Here is a 21693-nt window from a genome sequence, read left to right as displayed (position 1 = left end):
ATGTTCATCAGAGGTTAAAACACAAATAAATGGCACGCTGATCAATGAAAATTAACAGCTACAGTATTTTGCAAAAGTTGACTTTATTGATATCAAAAATAGCTAAAAACATCCAAGCATGGACAGGCAGGGGAAAAAATAGGGTGATGCATTTCACAGGAAACGTCTTGTTTTGTCAAAAAACATGGTTTTGACAAAGAAGTTCCTTGTGAAACGCGTCAAATTATTTTTCCCCTGCCCGTCCGTGCTTGGATGTTTCTATCTATTTTTGATATCAATAAAGTGAACTTTTGCATCGTATGGGTGTGCAGCCATTCGTCCTTTCTGATTTCCATTGATCTCTGCTAGCAGTGGCAGGGCGCGACCCTCGTCATTCCCATCATGCTTTGTGGATTATAGCCTGGATGATTCACCTGTGAGCAGAGGTCTCGCTCTATATCTACAGTATTTCTTTAGATAAACATGAGAAATTCCTAAAAATGTGACCCCCTATGGATAGCCTTATCACACATCTGAGAGCCCTGAGTATATGACAATAACCAAAAGGTTTCCCAACTCCCAGGGATGAGGGATCCCCCTCCTGTACCTCTAAATGTCTCTTCATCACACCCATATTTAGTCTTAGCGGACTTTCAATAGTTTTCCTTCTTGGTTTTCTAAATCTTTCTCCTTTTCTGTGCTCTCTCATTTCTTTATGGTAGTGCAGATATAACTAATTACCATACCAAAACTACTTAGGTGGTTTAGATTTTGGCCATCTCTGGCTGTTCCCTCTGAAGATCGACTTCTGTAGAACTGGACAGTTGGAAAACCTTTCTCTATCAACCGGCTGCAGCTGATGGTGATCAGTGTATTTAGACAGCGGAAGTGTCCCTCTGTCAGAGCACAGTCACACAGCGGGGAGGATTTCTATATCGCAACTCGATTGTGTGGACGGGGAGATCTATTTGTTTTGTTTCTTTTTTGATTTTGTTTCAATCGGCCCCCGAAAAAAAAAAAATGGCATCTATGGCCAGCCTTAGTCCTACCTTGCTAAATATGTAAAGCTGTACCAAAATCTAGATTGGCATATATTACAGCTCCCATATATGGAACAACAATGGATATCTAGTCGGTAATGCTATCCTTACTTTGTATCATTTAAAGAGGATCTTGCATTATTTTGATACTCTATTATTGATCTATGTGGACCTTGTACTGGCATTATACCATTGAACTGAACTAGTACAATTGGGCACTATTCCTTCTACTGACACCAAAGATGGGGCACTAATAATTTTCCTAATCCCAAAGATGGGATATTGTTCATTCCCACTGATGCCAGGGTGTTTTCTATTCCTTCCACTGACACCAATAATGGTGCACTGGTCCTTCACTGACACCAATAATGGTGCACTGGTCCTTCACTGACACCAATAATGGTGCACTATTCCTTCAACTCACACCAAAGATGGGGCACTAATAATATTCCTAATCCCAAAGATGGGACATTGTTTACTCCCACTGATGCCAGGGTGTTTTCTATCCCTTCCACTGACACCAATAATGGTGCACTGGTCCTTCCACCGACACCAATAATAGTGCACTATTCCTTCCACTGACACCAATGATGGGGCACAATTCCTCTCACTGACATCAACGATGGGGCATTATTCCTTTCAACTGACCTTTCGTTTTCTGGATAAAATTTTGCCCCAGGCTCCTTCCAGCGTGACCAAAAGCCTTTGATCACATGTTCATTGCTGAAGACAAAGGACCATTCCATTTGAACATCAAAACTGTTTTTCAGATCACACAATCTATTGCCTAGGCTTTGGGGGTACATGAGGAGCAGCGAAGGGTGCTTGGAGCACCATTTTTCGCAAAAAAGTCAAGATTTTCAGCCATTCTTTTGTTCTGTATTTAACTATCCCATCATGATGATTAAAGCAGCATTAGATTTACTTTCATTTGATCCATATTTTTAGAACATGATTCTTCTATGTGAAACAGAGTTCATTCATCCAAGTTATTTAATACAAACGTTCACATTTCCACGTATATGTATCAGCCGGAGACAGTCCAGAAAATCATAATAGAACCTCATATTTGTACGACCGATGCGCTGTTCTTTTTAATATAAACAAGCGGCCCAGTTCAAAGTTAGAGAGCGAGGTTCTTGCAGACAAGGTCAGAACGTTGCCAGGGAAATGTGACCGGCCCCCTTTCGTTTAAAGTAAACTGAGAGGAAATTAGGAGTAAAATATGGTTGTTCTCCTGTCCTTGACAAGCCCCTGGGCCTTGCCATCGTCCATCACTAGCGCTGGAGATTTAGGGTTGAGGGAGGAACATTTGCAGAGACAATATTTTTGGAAGCAGCTAATGGAGCCTCTGCCTTTCTCTGCCTGTCTCCAGTTCTGGAGCTGCCGGTTGATGGAGCATTAACCCCTTCCTGGGCCTTTAAAGTCTTGCAGAACTTCAAGATAAAGATTAGAACTTTGCGCAAGAAATGAATCTGCTCTAACATAGTGACACTTAGTATTCACTGATTGCAGAATTTGCTGCAGTTCTTCAGAGTCAGAAAGGGGTATTCAGTGGTCCATTCCTACCTTCTTCAGGTGGCTGGCTCAGTACACACAAGCTGTTTGTCTCGATGTATGCTCTGTTCTGTTTTAATGAGTGATGCTTGCAGTGTTTGCCAGGCATTTACTGTACGCTACATCACCAGTTCAGATCAATGGCTGCCTTGCTCAGGACAACGCAGGAAAGGGAATTGATTAATATATATGAAAACAGTGGACCTGATTATAATTAGGTTCATGGAGTTGTGTGAAACTATTTTATGTTGTATATATATATATATATATATATATATATATATATATATATATAAAGATTAATATGTCCTCTTAGTAATATAAAGTGATATTAATAAATGGCACTTTTTTTTTTTATATAATAAACATGTTATACTTCCCTGCTCTGTGCAGAGGTTTTTGCACAGAGCAGCCCAGATCCTCCTCTCCTTGGATCCGCCGCCGGCGCTCCTGGCCCCTCCCTCCTGCCAAGTGCCCCCACAGCAAGCAGTTTGGATGTGGGGGCACCCGAGCAGGCTCGCTTCCGAGGTGCTGCTCTGTGTGTCTATTCAGACACAGAGCCGTGGCTCGGCCCTACGCCCTCTCTCTTTTCATTGGCTCACTGGCTGTGATTGATGGCAGCTGCTGTCTCAGCCAATGAGGAGGTAGAGTCCCCGAAGAGCGGTGGCTCTCATACACATTTTCTGAATCACGATGGAGCTCAGCTAAGTATTAGGAGGGTTGGGGGGCCTGCTGCACACCGAAGTATAACATAAAATGCACAAAGGTAAAAAAAACTTGAGTCTTTAGAACCACTTTAATTGTGGATTTGTTAATTGGTTGGGGATAGTTTTTAGTGGTACACAAACATCCTACTTCTTGTATCCACAAAAAAAAGTTTGGCCTGCAAAGCAATATGATTTATTAATTTGGCAGTGAAGAAAAATGCCCACTGCCGGAGGTGACCAATTTGTGAATATCCTCCCTACAGCCCAATGAGAGTTCTGGTCATCCTATTCATGAAAATGTGGGTGAATGATGTGTGGGGGAATGACACCACAGGCATTCTCTGTCAGGGCTATCTTAATGCATAAGCACCCCTGGGCCCTGCTCAGGGGCCCGACGATAATTGCATTACACCAGATTTGCCAACTGTCCCGGATTTGTCGGGACAGTCACGTTTTTTTACTAAGTTGTCCCAGAATGACCATGTCCCAGGCAGCATCCCGGAACCTGTACTGTGCTGTCCTGATCCCAGTATTGTGCCCTCATCACCCCCCCCTCCTTTTATTGAAAGTACTAATAATAATATATGTTCAATCTCATCAGCTTTTTATACTCTTTTTATACTTTAATTCTTGAAAGTAGGTGTGTAAATTGGGGCAGGCTGGTAGGTGCCCCAGAGCAATGCTTTTCCCAGAGGCCCATGATGATATTAAGACAGCCCTGTTGTCTGTACCATTGTCCATCCAGCATCATTTGAATTAGATAAATCCAGGCCCAAGTTCCTGTGGATGAAGTTTGGTCATCTCAGGCAAAGTAGTCATCACGGGGCTTCATGTATAAAAACAAAAAGGAAGGGAAGTAGAGAAATTGGCAACAGTTCAGGCAGCCTCCATTCTGCTATGAGAGAGGTCATACTTGCCGATGTTCTTGGCTGTACCTTTTGAAGAGGACCTCTAACCATAATGGGGTTGATTTACTAAAACTGGAAAGTGCAAAATCTGGTGCAGCTCTGCTTGGCAACCAATCAGCTTCTAACTTACAAAAAAAAAAAAAAAAAACTGGAAGCTGATGATTGTGCCCCAAGTTTTTGGTCAAATTTGGCCATTTAGTTTTCTATTAGATTGTAGAGATTGTGTTTCATTCATTACATTTTTATTGGGTTCTAAAGATAGAGAAAATTGAGTACTGTCCATGATACTTTTTTTATTTGCACTAACATACACTTTTTCAGGACAAGCTTTTAGGGTATGTCCCCTTCTTCAAGGTCCAAGGGATCTCCAGCTGATTGACCGTCTCAGCTCTGTTCTTGTGTGCTGTGTGAAGGGGTGTGTTTCCTATCCCTCCAATCAGCTCTCAGAGCTCTCTTCACTGAGAGCTACAGAGTGTAATTTCAGCTCCAGCTACAGATAAACTGGTACAACTGATGTAGGAGGATTTGTTTTAGCTCTGTATCACCTGAGGCCAGTTCATTGGGTATATGTGGGGGTTTTCAACCACTTTAAAGTGTATGTAATGTCAAAATAGTTTTTTTTTTCTCAGTTTTGGGCAAGGAGAGGAAATTTTAAAAGCCTTGTCAGGTGTTTATTGCCATCTGTGTCCCTGCTGGGGAAGAGGTGTTCTCTGTCAGTGATATATAAAATCCAATATTTTAGAGCTGTCACTGTAACAGGAGGTGAGCGGAATTCTTCCAGTGGGGATAACTGTTGCAGTGACAACTGTATGAAGCCAGCCATAGATGGATGGAATATGAAGCCAGCCATAGATGGATGGAATCTTAAGCCGGGCAGAAATGGATCGAATCTGAAGCCGATCATAGATGGATCAAATTTGAAGCCATCCATAGATGGATCAAATCTGAAGCCGGCCATAGATGGATCAGATCTGAAGCCAGCTATAGATGGATCGAATCTGAAGCTGGCCATAGATGGATCGAATATGAAGCTGGCCATAGATGGTTTAAACCTGAAGCCAGCCATAGATGGATCGAATCTGAAGCCAGCCATAGATGGATTGAATCTGAAGCCGGAAATAGATGGATCAAACCTGAAGTTGGCCATAGATGGTTTAAACCTGAAGCCGACCATAGATGGATCGAATCTGAAGCCGGCCATACATGGATCAATTCTGAAGCGGGCCATAGATGGTTTGAACCTCAAGCCAGCCATAGATGGATCGAATCTGAAGCCGGCCATAGATGGATCGAATCTAAGGCTGGCCATAGATGGTTTGAACCTGAAGCCAGCCATAGATGGATGGAATCTTAAGCCATTCAGAAATGGATTGAATCTTAAGCTGAATATAGATGGATCAAATCTGAAGCCGATCATAGATGGATCAAATCTGAAGCCGGCCATAGATGGATAGAATCTGAAGCTGAATATAGATGGATCAAATCTGAAGCCGGTCATAGATGGATCAAATCTGAAGCCGGTCATAGATGGATCAAATCTGAAGCCGGCCATAGATGGATCGAAAATGAAGCTGACCATAGATGGTTTGAACCTGAAGCTGGCCATAGATGGATCAAATCTAAAGCCGGCAATAGATGGATCAGATCTGAAGCTGGCCGAAGATGGATCGAATCTGAAGCTCGCCATAGATGGATCGAATCTGAAGCTGGCCATAGATGGATCGAATCTGAAGCTGGCCATAGATGGATCAAATCTGAAGCTGGCCATAGATGGATCAAATCTAAAGCCGGCCATAGACGATTTGAACCTAAAGCCGGCCATAGATGGATCAGATCTGAAGCCGGTCATAGATGGATCAAATCTGAAGCTGGCCATAGATTAATCGGATCTTGGCCGGTTCAGGAAGGACTGACCGAGATTCCATTCATCAAAGGACAGGCTGGTTGTACTGAATTTGATCCATCAATTAACTTGCTGGCAGCAGTAATCATTGTGTTCAGCTGGCAGGAAAGGCTGCCCTTCGGCAGAACAAAATAGCGTTACAGGAAGGATTCTGTCATCAACACTGACTATGTTGATGGGGGAATAGGGCAATTATCTTCCTATCAATCTGTGGTGGAAGGAAAGAAATTGCATAATCTATGGCCTGCTTAAGAGGGGATTCTCCTTTGCTTTGGAGAGATAGCCTCTTACATCATGTATTTCCTAGAGGACTAAAAAGTTATTTTTCCCCAACAGGATACGAAAGACAAAGAAAGAGTTTTAGAGTGGAGAAGCTTTAGAACCTCTGTAGAGTAATGCCCTGTACACACGGTCGGAACTTTCCGACGGAAAATGTGCGATTGGATCTTGTTGTCGGAAAATCCGGTCGTGTGTGGGCTCCATCGGACATTTTCTGTCAGAATTTCCGACACACAAAGTTTGAGAGCAGGATCTAAAATTTTCCAAAAACAAAATCTGATCGTTTAAATTCCGATCGTGTGTAGACAATTCCGCCAAGCATGCTCAGAATTAATTAACGAGACGAAAGCTATTGGCCTGTTTATAGCCCCGTCGTACGTGTTCTACGTCACCGCGTTCTGAACGATCGGATTTTTCCGAAACTTTGTGCGACCGCGTGTATACAAGACAAGTTTGGGCCAAAATCCATCTGAAAAAATCCGATGGATTTTGTTGTCGGAATGTCCGACCGTGTGTATGGAGCATTAGTTGGAAATCTGTTTCACCAGACAGGAAGTAAGGGTAAATCTCTCTAGCAGAGTTCCAGATAGCGGTAAACATCTGACAGGGGTTCTATCCCTCTCCAACTCAATCCAAAACTAAGAAAACAAGTTTTGACTTGACATACACTTTAATCTTTCCTTACTCTATCCAAAACTGAAAAGAAATTGGCTAAACACTTCGGAGAGCTCCCTGCCAGAATTCCCAGCTCCAACCCCCGCTGCATTCTCCATGCTGTGAAAAAATATAAAAACACAAAAAAGAGAAGTGAGACCCTCTAGTAATGGCTGCAACAGGTCCTTTGCTGTTTTATAAGTCGCCTATTACAGAAAAGCCTCCACACAGTTAACAGATTGCCGTCACACCATTCTTCATTGCTCTAAAGTTACACAGTGTTGCCATAGCAAGGAACGCAAGGAAAAATGAGGTGTGATGGCGTTGCACGGCCGTGGCTGTAATTTTTCCCCTTTTTCCACCATCTTTCTTTCCACTTTCTCATTGTGAAATGACACATTCTCATGAAACAAGTCCACTAAATCAGAGTTAGCCATGTTGTAATGCGGCTTTCAATGCATTTGCTATGATTTGTTGCTAGGTTTAGGGGCGACGTGGTGTTTTTAGACTAGTAAAGTACATCTTGTTAAAAGTAGATGTAAATCCTTACTGGGCGACATTTCTTTTTCTCCATGTATCATAAATAGTCGCCATGTTTATTTTACATAAAATACTGTTTACATTTTTTTTTTCATCCTTACCGTTTATTAGTCCTGCAGATCTCCTGCAGCCTCTTTTGGCAACTTCATGTCTACATGTACTTGCTCCATCATTGTTTGCACATTAATGCTCTAGACCAGTGATGGTGAACCTTGGCAACCCAGATGTTTTGGAACTACATTTCCCATGATGCTTATGCACTCTGCAGTGTAGTGGAGCATGATGGGAAATGTAGTTCCAAAACATCTGGGGTGCCAAGGTTCCCCATCACTGGTCTAGGCTGTCCTCCTGATGATAACAGTGGGCCATGCCTGTGTAATGTGTCAGTATTATAATGCAAGAGCATGTTAGGGGCCAGCTGTTCCCTCATAATAGGAAGTACATGAACACTGACCTTCAGGGCAGGGGCACCAGGTATTATTCTACTGAAAAACGCAAATTAAAAAAGATGTAAAATGTATTTTTAAAATAACCTAAAAATGTTAAAGCTTATAAGGAATTTGAGTTAAAATTGTTGTCAGAAGAGCCTTACAAGAAACCATCTGTGTTTCTCATAAAGCGGAGTTCCACCCAAAAATGTAACTTCTGCTTTGAATGAAAGTGACCATCTGACATGCCACATTTGGCTTGTCATTTTTTTCTGGGGGGGGGGGGGGGGGGAGCAGATACCCTCTTTTTAGAAGGATCCAGCTCCCACTTCCTCCCAGGGTACCGCGGCTCCGGACGTAAGTTCACCTCTCCCCCCTTCCTCTCGACAATCATCTGGGACTCTTAACAGGTCCCAGATGATTGGCCGGCCAGTAATAGTGCCCAGCACGGCTCACGCATGCACAGTGCGTGCCCGGCTGTGAAGCCACAGCCGGGCACCCACAGCGATAATGTTGGCACCGCGGAGAGGAGCGGGGCTTTGTTCGCCCTCATTGCTGGACCGTGGGACAGGTGAGTGTCTCCGATTAATAAAAGTCAGCAGCTAGACTTTTTGTAGGTGCTGACTTTTATATGGGTGGAATTCCGCTTTAACAGCCAATCATCATTTCTTTTCCCCTAGAGCACATTAAAGTGATATTAAACACACTGTTTAATTCACATTGTCCCTTCTATTTCTGTATATGGATGATGGCACTGTAATTATTTTAATAATAAAAAATCTATGTACCTTTTTTCTAATTGATATACAGCTGACACATGACCCAGAGCTTTCCCAGCCTGTCTGCAGGGAAAGATCAGCAGGAGGAGTTTCCAGTACTCTGCTGCTGGTCACAAGTTCAAAATAAAAAAAACAAAAATAAATGTCAATAAACTGTTTAGATGTGGAATACAGAGGAGTACAAATAAATACACTGTTTTAAATTGTCATATAAATATATATATTTGAAATGAAATCTTTATCATTTTGTGGAAATAACATGGTGCAGGCAGATTTCCTGCAGTCACAGGCTGTGCCACACCCCCCTTTAGCTTGTGTCTTAGAATAAGAGGGAGGTGAAGTTTCCATCAATCTACATGTAATATCCCACCCTTGCTGTGTTTAGTCGGTGAGTGAGCATGGAGGAGGAGGGAAGGAATGGGCTGTCATTTGCCACTGTGTATACGCCCACATGTGTGACTCTATAGCCAGATGGGCTGCTAAGACGTGATAGAGAGGAAATACTCAGCATAGAAACTCACTGAATAACTCTGAGCATGTGCAGAGTTGCCACTACAGCTGCAAAATCCATAGCTGAACTGGGGACATGAACAGAAGGGGGAGATAGAGAGCAGCAGGATTTCTGCAGAATATAGAAAAGGAATCTTATAGTGACTGAGTGAGTATGAACAGCATATAATACCCCATTTATTGATATTTTTTTTAGGATGTGGGTTTAGTGTCACTGAGCACCATTAGGCTGATTGTTATAAAGTATAATACCAATTTAAAACATGTTGTTTTCAAAGCATGCAAATCCCCAAACTTTCTCTCTTCCTACAGTCTTCTTCTCGACGTGCTGGACTGTGCTGTACAAATTGCCACACGACCACCACCACTTTGTGGAGGCGAAACTCAGATGGTGAACCAGTATGCAACGCCTGTGGCCTTTACATGAAACTACACGGGGTAAGAATCTGTGTTACAAGATGGCTTCTAAAAGCATTTTACTGCCATATAAGGATGGCTGGAATATATAAAGCTTCTTGGTAATGGCCAGGTACTTTGCAAAAGCATGCAGAAAAAATGCAACCCAACTCCAGGTACTTCCCTATTCAGTGTACTATAGAAGCCACAGGGATACGTTCTCTATGGATACCTGTTATGGAAAGAGCAATATGTTCTTGTTTTTCCATCTACCATATTTTTCCAAAACTTCTGTTGATATTTTAGATACTGCAAGTGGGGACGTTGCCCATTATTACATGCTTCTTTCAGGAAGTGTTTTAAACTTAAAAGTGTAGTCAGACTATGTGATAGCCTGTCCTATATCCCACCAAATGTCCATGTTTTGAAGGTAACCTTGCATACACAGAAGGGAAGTAGTTCAGTATTTAGATTTTTTGACCCTCGTAGTCCTGTGCAACCAATATGAGCACAGACTTTGACAACAAGAACACATTTTTAAAAAAGCCCTAACTTCTAAGTCCAATGATAAGGCTGGTCATACTACCTAATCCATTGTCCACCAAAATTTTTCATCTTCACCTAATCCATAAAATAAACCTTTAATGTGTAGGCTTCCTCTTAACACATAAATGTAATACAACCATCCCCTGAAATTTTTATCTTAACCTGATCCTAACATTTAACCCAATCCTCCATCTAACTGTAGCGCTTAACACTAATGCCCCGTACACATGAGTGGAATTCCGCTCAAGCTTGGCTTGCATACACACGGTCACACAAAAGTTCTCTGAACTTTCGACCATCAAGAAAGCAGTGACGTACAACACTACGACAAGCCAAGAAAATGGAGTTCAATGCTTCCGAGCATGCATTGAATTGTTGCCGAGCATGCGTAGGAATTTTGCACGTCACAATTGCTACAGAACTTTTTCCCTACCAAAAAATTGAAAACCTGCTCTCAATTTTTTTCTGGTTGGAATTCTGCCAGCAAAAGTCCGATGGAGCATACACACGGTCAGAATATCCGACCAAAAGCTCTCATCGAACTTTTAGTGGTAGGATTTCCGATCCTGTGTACGGGGCTTAACACTAAGTTAACCCCTTAACACATAAAAGTTAATATATTCTTAAACTATCCTTAACCAGAATACCCCTTAAATCTTAACTATTAAAGGTTATCTCAATAGAATTCCCCATGCATGCTATGCAAAACAGAAATGGGGGGTATCTATCCTGCTTGCTATTTCAATCAGACAACCACTGCTTCCACGGCTGTCAGGATACCCGAACAGTTACTACAGCTGGTTGGTGACAATCATTGTTTGGTTGAGCATTTTCTGTCTGGCTACTTCGATTTTGAGATCATAGTTTGTCGAGCTGGATGGTGCTGGCAGGGCCACCCATGGCTCAGATTTCATCCTATTCATTAGAAAGTGGATGACATTTTAGCCATGTATCGCTTTCTAACCCCTAACATTGCATAAAACTTACCTTATTAGTGCTGAATATATCCTCTTGAGCTTAAAAACGGAGATCTCTGCCCAAAGACAGAATGGTTTAGGACAAGGATCCTCAAACTATGGCCCTCCAGCTGTTGTGGAACTACACATCCCATGAGGGATTGTAAAACTCTGTAGTTCCTGAACAACTGGAGGGCCATAGTTTGAAGACGCCTGGTTTAGGAGTAGGTAGAGCTTCATGAACTAGTTTTGTTAAAATGCAGTATTTGCACAAATTTGACCTGTTTTCAGAACTTTAGAACAGGTTTAGAGAAAAAGTGATAACTTTAGAGAGAGCCAGGTAAATTTGGAAACAGAGCAGAGAAGAAGAGAAAAGGTTAGTCACTAAATTGTTAAACACTAAATGCAGTGTTACCCCACCCCCTGCACACATTTTTAAAAAAATGTTAATTTTCTTTTAGGTTCCTCGACCTCTAGCCATGAAGAAAGAAATCATACAGACACGAAAAAGAAAGCCCAAAAGCGTGAAGGGAAAGTCTTCCATAGGTAATCCAAGACATCCAGACTATGGAATTAATTCTTTAACTCATAATAAAAAGTGTATTGTGCTATTGTCCACTCCTCTTATTTCACTTTCCAAATTGTTCCCCTGATGCAGTTGTTTTTTCCTTCCTTTCGACCTTCCATCTCTAATTCCAATTTGATATGCTCTTCCAGGGTCATCAGCTTCGGCTAATACCTCACCATCCTCAGTTACAACAGACACCACACCGGTATTAAAAACAGAACCTGCTCTCTCTGTACAGTACTCAGGGCAAGGAATGGGAGCTACTTCGCAGGTAAGACACCCAAATTCACAGATGGTGGCTTTCTTTATTCTCAATATTAAAGTTTAGATTGCCCATCGAATTACACCTGGTATTTGATTGCAATAAACAACATAAAAAAACCTTCCCCTTCCTTAATTTTTTTCTATAGATCAAATGTGTACAATTATTATTATGATTATTTTAATGTTTAGTTACATGAGAACAGCATCTTTGTGCATAAATTATTTCAAAATCATGGCTGTTGTATACAAGAGATAGCAGAAAAGTATACTGTAAGTAATATTTGCTGTTGTGAAAATAAATATGCTTACATAATAAGAACCTACAGACCTGATTTGTAAGAATGAAAGACTACATTTTTTTTCTTACTTGTAAAAAATAGTTTTCCTTTAGTATAATTAATCGAGGGCTGCAGGTCTAATAAGTAAAATAATAAAAAGAAAAAAAAATCTAAAATGTGTTAAAATTTGTATTAAAAAATGAACAGAAGGCATGGCGGTACGCACCCATAGCTGTACCCAATTAATGGTTGTTTCGTTATGGAATTACATATGAAATATGGTCAACTATAAACTTCTGATTGTTAATCTTCCCAGCTAGCATAATAGCCCCAATGGTCTCATGTATTATTTTGTTTTGTTTATAGGGTCAAAGCCAAACAGATGATCTTGTACCTGGGTCCCATGAGCTAAAATTTATTTCAGATGAATACCCCTTCAGTCAAACTGGTTTGAGCCAGCAGTCAGGACTTAATGTTCCTCTTCGTCAGGACTCATGGTGTGCACTAGCACTTGCTTAAATTAAAACTGCTCTAAGGCAGAGAGACAGTTGTGTCTGAACTAGACATGTGCCAAAGGGGCTCTTCTCAGCACAATACTCTAAAGCAACACAAGATGGGAACTTAGGGGTTACAATCAATGGCTGCAAGTCTGAAAACCTCAGGAAGAACAGATGTTGTGGGTATGATGTCTGGTGTTCCCAGCATCCTGCGCCTCAGGAGGAGAAGACCACTTTCCCCGAGGAGGATGTAGCGTCTTGTATGAGATCCAGAAGGTGATGGGACGGGGTCAAGACAATCACAGTTAACAAACAAAAAAATTTTTACAATTTGCCTTATTTTGGAAGCCTTAAATTGTCACGGCGGCAGGGGAATCTTCTTAACCAAAATCCTTGATGTCTTCGACAATCAAAAAAAGAAAAAAAAATTGGAACTGGAGATTATCAAATGGCATAAACACTACTTCAGCCCTTGGGACAAAATACAAAGGACAAGCATTCCTAACATAGCCATTTAAAAAGATATTTTGCCAAGTGCTGATTACTTCCCTTTTCATACCTTAAGTGCAATTGGTTTCACTTTCCAATAAAGAGTGAAAATGTGGGGCAGAGATAAAATTATTTTATCTAACTATTGGCACAAAGTTGTGTGCACTTTTTACCTGTAAATTACATGTTTTTCTTCAGTTCGGGTTTATTGTAATAATTGTTGATTGATAAATTGCCAGTTTAAGGCAAAACTCAGAATGTGTAATAGTTTTCTTGTGTGAAATTTTTGGTTGATCTTTGAAGGAGAATGCTAGCTAAAGCATAAACCATTGAATTCTTTCTTTGGGTTTGCTATTTTGAAGGCCTTAATATAGTCTTTCGTCATGTGGCATGTGCCCTGTGCCAAGTGTGCTGCTGGTTGCCTTGCTGTATTAAAAATGTCGATCTTTCAAAATAAATTCTGGCTAACAGGATTTTGAAGAATGGAGGAATTCTAACAACATTCGCCTTTTCAGTTGTATAAGTGATCTTTTTATAAAAAAAAGTTTTTTCCTGACATTATAATGGCTGAAGACATATTCAGGACAGCTAGGAAAGAGATTGTCCTGTGAGGTGCAAACCTTGATTTAGGAAACGTGTTTAGTATGGATTTGAGCATGTGATTTGATGCGAACAGAAGGAACAACTTCTCACACTTACAGTACTGTGCAAAAGTCTTAGGCAGGTGCGAAATAATTCAGTAAATTAAGAATGCATTCAGAAATAGAAGTGTTAATAATTAATTTTTTATCAGTTAACAAAATGGAACATAAATTTAGAGAAGAAAAATCCCAAATCAAATCAATATTTGGTGTGACCCTCCTTTGCCTTCAAAGCAGCATCAGGTCTTCTAGGTACACTTGCACATAGTTTTTAACCACTTCAGCCCCGAGCCTCTTTTTTTACACTTGGTTTTTACAAGTTAAAATCTTTTTTTTTTGTTGCTAGAAAATTACTTAGAACCCCCAAACATTATATATTCTTTTTTCTAACACCCTCTTTTTTTCTAACACCCTCAAGTCCTACAAGCGTACTTTTTATGGAAAAAATACACTTTTTTGAATTAAAAAATAAGACAACAGTAACAGTTTTTTCAGAAACAGTTTTTTTAAAATTGTGAAAGATAATGTTATGCCGAGTAAATTGATACCCAACATGTCAAGCTTCAAAATTGCGCCTGCTCGTGGCAACAAACTTTTACCCTTAAAAATCTCCGTAGGTGATGTCTAAAAATTTCTACAGGTTACCAGTTTTGAGTTACAGAGGAGGTCTAGGGCTAGAATTATTGCTCTCGCTCTAACGATCACGGTGCTAACTTATTTGTGTGGTTTGAACACCGTTTTCATATGCGGGCGCTACTCGCGTATGCGTTCACTTCTGAGCACAAGCTCCTCGGGACGGGGCGCTTTAAAAAAAACATTTTGTTTCCTTGTTTATTTTACTTTTAGTTTTGTATTTTGACGCAATTAAAAAAAATGGGTCTTTTATTCCTATTACAAAGAATGTAAACATCCCTTGTAATAGAAAAAAAAGCATGACAGGACCTCTTAAATATGAGATCTGGGATCAAAAAGACTTCAGATCTCATATCTACACTAAAATGCGATAAAAAAATAAATTAAAAAATCTCCTTTAAGAGCTATGGGCGGAAGGGACGTTTGACGTTGCTTCCGCCCTCCCATGTTATCGAGCCGATTGGGGACCATCTCTCCTCAGTCGGCAGCCAGCCAAGCATGGGAGAGGAGATGATCGTCTCCGCCGCTGCCCATGGTAAGTGTCGGAGCATGGCGGGAGGGGGGCACCTCTCCCACCGCTGATAAAAGTGATCTCGCTGTGAGTCTGCCGCAGAAACCACTTTTATCCCAAAGAGAAACACACGCCGCTCCTGAAAATACTGGGGTTATGGCAGCTAGCTGCTGCCATAGCCCTGGTATTTAGCATAAAACTACAGAAGGGTACAACGATTTGCGTGAAGTGGTTAAAGGAACTCAGCAGGTAGGTTGTTCCAAACATCTTAGAGAACTAACCACAGATCTTCAGGCTGCCTCAAATCCTCTATCTCTTCATGTAATCCCAGTGAGACTCTATGATGGGGAGATCAGGGCTCCGTAGAGGCCAAACCATCGCTTCCAGCACTCCTTGTTCTTCTTCACTCTGAAGATAGTTCTTAATGATATTGGCTGTATGTTTGGGGTCGTTATCCTGCTGCAAAATAAATTTAGGACCAATCACATGCCTCCCTGATGGTATGGCTTGATGAATAAGTATCTGCCTGTATTTCTCAGCATTGAGGACACCACTGATCCTGACCAAATCTCCATTTGTAGAAATGCAGCCCCAAACTTTCAAGGAACCTCCACCATGCTTCACTGTTGCCTGCAGACACTCATTATTGTACCGTTCTCTGGCCCTTTGCCAACAAACTGCCTTTTGCTACAGCCAAATATTTCACATTTTGACTCATCATTCCAGGGCACCTGCTGCCATGTTTATGCATCCCAGTTCTCGTGTTTAAGTGCATAGGACATGGAAACAAGGCTAAGTAACTCAACCAAGACTGCCCAGTACTGTATAATTCAAGGTAAGGTCATTACTGGATGAAAAACAAGCCCTTCCTTTTATTAAAAAAGCTTTTTGGTGCTTTTTATTTTTGGCTTTTTATTCTCTTTCTTCTTTTGGCTATCTGTGAATAAAAAAAAGAGAAATCGAAGGAAGCCAAAGATTTGAAGGTTTCCTCATTGGACACCACCAGACTCATTTTTGTTGTTGTCTCTGATTACTAGGCATTTGCTAGTGCTAGTGGCGACTAGCTCAGACGTCAGTGCCAAAGTGAAGTACAACACTGCCAACGTCATCTAAAATCTTCAGCGTCCCTTTAGCGGAATGAGGATTATCCCTAAAGTAGTCCTCTTTGAAGATTGCATTTAGGCCCTTCATTACATATTAGGGCTCCAAGGCTGTAGAGAGGAGTCATTGCAGGACCTCAGACTGATTTATATTGTATAGTTAGTTTGTGTTTTGGAGCCCTTGGGAATAGGATGTTGCCTGAGAAAAGCTTCTCCTTCCCCAGCAGCATGCATTTTTTTTTTTTCGTCCAAACTGCCTCCAGACAGACTCACAAAAATGATTTTGCAAACAACGTCTAAGCATTATCTAGAGTGAAGAGACACAAAGCATCATAGTTTTTTCTTTTTGTTTGACAGCCGTGTGCTGTGAATGTGTCTCTTTACCGTCTGCACATTAGTATCATTTACCTGTCACCCCCCATGATTTCTCCTGCAGATAAAAGTCGCCTCCACACTTTCACTAAACGACTCACTAAAAGAGACCTTCAAAAGGGCGACTACAGCTTCTTATCCTTTTTATTAACTGTGGAAGAAAGAAAGCAAGGCCCTTCCAATCTCAGCCTTTGTCTGACCTCTGCACCGGTGAAATAGCTGGTGCTGTTTTCAGGACTGAGGATGTAATGCACATGGAAAGGTGGATTTCACTTAGAATTTATATGCCTGCTCTCACTCCACAGGATAAATCAAACTGAATTAAGGTTACTAGTCACAAGAAATTAATGGCGTTTTTCTTCCCTTTTTTTGGCTCCGACAGCAGCCTTGCTCTGAAATTTTTTTATTTTTTTTTTCTTGAAGGTTGCTATGAAATATAGTGTCACCATATTTTTACTATGACAGGGTTTTTTCTTGCATGTTTGTGGCTTGTGTTAGGGGTTATAGTGTAAATCCATTTTTAAATGTTCAGTGATAAATGCAGCATAATTACACTGCAACTTTCATCGAATAGCTGTTTCCCATATGACTGTTACTTTTTCTCCTATCTCTGACAGATTTACATATTTACCTCCTTGCCTGCAGAGATCCCCCATTTTTAGCTGTCCTTGGTTTTCTGAATGAACTGTCTTTCCACCAGTGACTACACTTCTCCAACTTTTCAAAGAAATGTGTGGGAGGCAATAATTTTACACTTTTGTGTGCCACTTCCAAAATTCAAGACAAAACTCTTAAGATACCCCTAGTGGTGGACTTTTAAGGCATGTACAATAACTGTCCAAAAAATTCTTCTAAGGATTCGAACAATTCGAATTTTATTGAAAAAGTAAAAAAAAGGTAGAAAGATATATAAAAAACAAGGACTGTATTAGATACACTGAAAGTCTGTACATATATAAATTACTGAGTATCCTACACGTTTCGGAGAAATTAAATCTCCTTCTTCAGGGAATATGTACAAATGTAAGATATAATCTATTGAAACAGAGAATAGAATGTATGTTAAACAAGAGAATTTTAATTTTAAGAAAAATACATAAAATGCTTCACTATTGTAGTTATCACTTACATTTTCAAAACAGTGTGTTGTAAAGACATTCCATTTTAAAAACACGAGGGAAAGCCAGGGTAGTTGTTGTCAGTGATTGTTCTGCCCCCTTGAGGTCTTCCCGTAAAGTCACTCCAACATTTGGAGTGTTATATGATTTTTACTTAAATCATACATTTTTGTACAATTTATTTAATTCTTTCTCGAAAATGTACAGGTTTATAAACTGTACATGTTTTCCAAAAAAAATATTTATTTCACTGATACAAGACAAATTCATGGCATTCAGTTGCCATATTTTACTGGGGTTTCAGCACTGTCTTCGTGATCAGAAGCGCCCTGCTGGAAGAGAGAAGAAGGGGGTATATCTCTCCTGTGTGAGCCATTCCTAAAGCTGATCTTCCTGCTAATTACATAGTTTGTCAGGTTGAAAAAAGACACAAGTCCATTTAGTTTAACCATAAAAAAAAAAATACAATTAAAAATATCATCTCATCCATAACAATCCCATATACCCAATCCTATACCCACAGTTGATCCAGAGGAAGGCGAAAGCCCCCCCAGAAAAGCAGGATCCTATTTGCTACAGCAGGCGAAAAAATTCCTTCCTGATCCCAGAGAGGCAATTGGATTTTCCCTGGATCAACTTTACCTATAAATGTCAGTACACGCTCTTTCTCTTGCAGCCGCCGCCATGCCTACTAAGCTAAGTAAGACTAGGAAGCTCCGTGGACACGTCAGTCATGGCCATTGTCGTGTTGGCAAACACAGAAAGCATCCTGGTGGTCGTGGTAATGCCGGTGGTTTGCATCATCACAGAATCAACTTTGATAAATACCACCCTGGTTACTTTGGTAAGGTCGGCATGAGGCATTACCATCTGAAGAAGAATCAGCATTTTTGTCCCACAATTAACTTGGACAAACTGTGGACTTTGGTCAGTGAACAGACCAGACTGAACCACACCAAGAACCCAGAGGGACCAGCACCAGTCATTGACGCAGTGAATGCCGGTTATTTCAAGGTGCTCGGCAAAGGCAAGCTCCCCAAGCAGACAGTCATTGTAAAAGCCAAGTTCTTCAGCCGACGTGCCGAGTAGAAGATTAAAGGTGTCAGTGGTGCTTGTGTGCTGGTAGCATTAAAGCTGTATGAAACAATTAAACTTCCATTCTGTAAAAAAAAAAAAAAAAATGTCAGTACCCAGTTATATTATGTACATTTACGAATGAATCCAGTCCTTTCTTAAAGCAATCTACTGAGCTGGCCAGAACCACCTCTGGAGGGAGTCTATTCCACATTTTCACAGCTCTTACTGTGAAGAAAGTTATTAAAAAATTCCAGTGAAATAAAACGGACAAACTGTGAAATCTTTGTCCGTTCTTCCCCCTTGCTGTGATTGACAGGTGATTGACATATCTCGTGCACTAGCCTAAGACATGCATTATTTTTTAATTCCCAACCCCACTCCTTTCTTCAGCAGCTCTGCAAGGATTGGCTGTTCCACATCTCAGCATGATTTGGCATGCTGAAGTCATGTGGGGACTTTTCTGGGTTTTGACTGGATGTTAGTGATCATAGCAGAAGTTCAGTGTAAGAAATACACGGGAGAAAATGCATGTTGATAAGGGGAGTGTAGAGTTGGACGGGGAGTCTACTGACATCACGACTCCACCCACTGAGCCCTGGAAAACAGACCCACCCACAAAATCTGCAGTTTTTCGGGTCTCATAGCAGACAGAGGGGAGACATTTTACAGATAAGTATACATGCAGGAGGCATTTATATCCTTTTAGATAACCAATATTGCAGTAGTTTAGAAAGGATGAGAGTGAGTTTACATCCACTTTAAGTCTATTTCATAAGATCAGGTGTCAACAAAGCTGGTGCTCTTCCTGAAAGCTCGCCACCTGCTGTCTACTAATATGAAGTCTGCATATGTAATAGGTCAGCCCTCAAAATTTCCACCTGCCTGTTCGCATTAGGTGAGTGGAAATAAGCTGAGGGCGAGTGTGGAACCACATGGAGGGGGGGGGGGGGGTTGGTGGTCGCCGCTGGCAGGTGGGGTTGAATGGGAGCTGATTTTGTTAATAGGAAAAGTTAACTTTGCCGCTCCCCTGTCCAGTGCTGTGCTCCGCTGGAGGTCTCTGCATCCTAAATCAGTGAAAGTGTCATTGGTTTTCATTTTTTGTATGCTATAGTTAATATAGCATTAAAATATTTACTTAACAAGGCAGCCAATCATATTTTATCCTTATTTTATTTCAGATCAATTACATATGCTTTATGTTAAAGTTGTTGTTAATATTTATTTTCGTAACTGAATTCTGCATAAAACATTTAACAGTGTCATTTCATAGGATCCTTTACGAGGGCGTGTTTAGGGGCAGAATTAGGAGGCGGTGCAGAGTAGGGGTTGGGTGCGGCAACTGGTGGCAACTACTCAGGACTTTAAATTTTGAGCCCTGTAATAAGTAATGTATACCTAACTAAAAGAAACATAAACAGTTTTAAAAATGTTAGATTCTGCTCTTGAACGTAAAAGAAAAAAAATGGCAAGATATGCGAGATATAAACATTTCTAATAAAAAAAAAACTGATTTATGTACGATATATTGTGTTATAAATGGTATTAGGGTCTTTGCTAAAGTCAAGGTTTTTACAGTAAAGTGATTTTAAGAATGGAATTATAGAAAAGAATGTGACAAAGTTTTAAGGTAAAAGCAATTGTGAGAGTATATCAAGGTCATACAAAGAGATGAAGTTATCTGGAGAGCATATCTAGTGACCCTCAACCCTTATCAACAGGAGCAGCAGAAGACAATCTTATGTTACACATAATGAGAATATCAGACGAATGATAATCGATTTTTTTTGCATGCTAATCTCATACCAAAAATAAAAATAGGTTACTAAAGTTACAAAAATTCTCATACGACAGAATAAAAATTCGGAAGTAATGTAATGTATTGCATTGTATTTGTGTTGTATTTTGGGGCGAAAACTGAAAATTTTTGTGTTTATCCCTTCGAAAAATATCGGATTAACTGTCGTGATCGGCTCTCGAAAACTAGGTACTAATGATTAGATTATCGTACGATCGCTTAGAAAGAGGTATTTTTCGTACGATTTTCTGATTGTGTGTTTGGGCTTATAGGGGACAACTTATTCAGGCAGTAATACAGACCATTAAAACTACAGGACAACTTGTACAGGTACGTATGCAGACCATAATTATGCAGTGCAACTTGTTCAGAGAATGGTAGAGACCATATTAAAATGTTTTCAGGGAGTGGTACACACCACGTTATTACTACAGGACATTTTTTCCATGAATTAAAGGGGTTGTAAAGGTTCGGTTTAAAACAAATAAATAAATAACACACGTTATACTTACCTCCTCTGTGCAAGGGTTTTGCTCACAGTGGCCCCGATCCTCCTCTTTTGGGGTCCCCCAGCGGCACTCCTGCTCCTCACCGTATCGAGTGCCCCCTCGGAGACCCGTATTCCGAATGGACACCCAATCGGGCGCACTCTCGAGTCCAGTGTCCAGAATCCAGTGGTTGATACCCTCCCCCGGAAGTGCTCCCGGAAGTCATCGTATGACCTGTGATGTCACGTGCACTCCATGTGCATTCCGCGCTGGCCCCAGTTTCTTCCTGATGGCCACAGGATGTTCCCAGGGCCGAGAAACATCGATCCACAGCCCAGCTTTTCTGTAGCACCACCGGACAAAGTACCGTATTTTTCGATCCATAAGGCGCACCTGACCATAAGATGCACCTAGATTTTAGAGGAGGAAAACAAGAAAAAAAAATATTCTGAAACCAAATGGTGTACCAAAATATTTACCAGTGCCCATGAAATGCAGCCTGACCTGTGCCAAATAAATGCAGCCTTACCAGTCCCATAAAATGCAGCCTGACTTGTGCCCATTAAATGCAGCCTGACTTGTGCCCATTAAATGCAGCCTGACTTGTGCCCATTAAATGCAGCCTGATATGTGCCTATTAAATGCAGCCTGCCTTGTGCCCTTTAAATGCAGCCTGACTT

General features: G+C 40.8%; 1 protein-coding gene and 1 pseudogene across 5 annotated transcripts in view; both read left to right on the top strand.

Annotated features, from left to right (window-relative positions):
* GATA5 (GATA binding protein 5) overlaps positions 1 to 13536 on the top strand; it is a 55423-nt gene extending 41887 nt beyond the window's left edge. For all 5 annotated transcript variants that reach the window (XM_077460304.1, XM_077460299.1, XM_077460302.1 and 2 more), the window contains 4 exons: positions 9597 to 9722; positions 11644 to 11728; positions 11900 to 12021; positions 12659 to 13536. In XM_077460304.1, the coding sequence (XP_077316430.1) occupies positions 9597 to 9722; positions 11644 to 11728; positions 11900 to 12021; positions 12659 to 12811 (486 nt within the window). In that variant the 3' untranslated portion in view covers positions 12812 to 13536. The remainder of the gene's footprint in view (positions 1 to 9596; positions 9723 to 11643; positions 11729 to 11899; positions 12022 to 12658) is intronic.
* A 4769-nt stretch (positions 13537 to 18305) lies between these two features.
* Positions 18306 to 18834, top strand: LOC143936025 (large ribosomal subunit protein uL15 pseudogene; annotated as a pseudogene).
* The last annotated feature ends 2859 nt before the right edge of the window (positions 18835 to 21693 follow it).

This window comes from Lithobates pipiens, unplaced genomic scaffold (assembly GCF_037356315.1).
Source record: "Lithobates pipiens isolate NorthernLeopardFrog02 unplaced genomic scaffold, aLitPip1_a1.2 Scaffold_28, whole genome shotgun sequence".
NCBI classification, from domain to species: domain Eukaryota; kingdom Metazoa; phylum Chordata; class Amphibia; order Anura; family Ranidae; genus Lithobates; species Lithobates pipiens.
The sequence above is the reverse complement of the archived record's forward strand: the minus strand, read 5'-3'. Positions and strand labels throughout refer to the sequence as shown.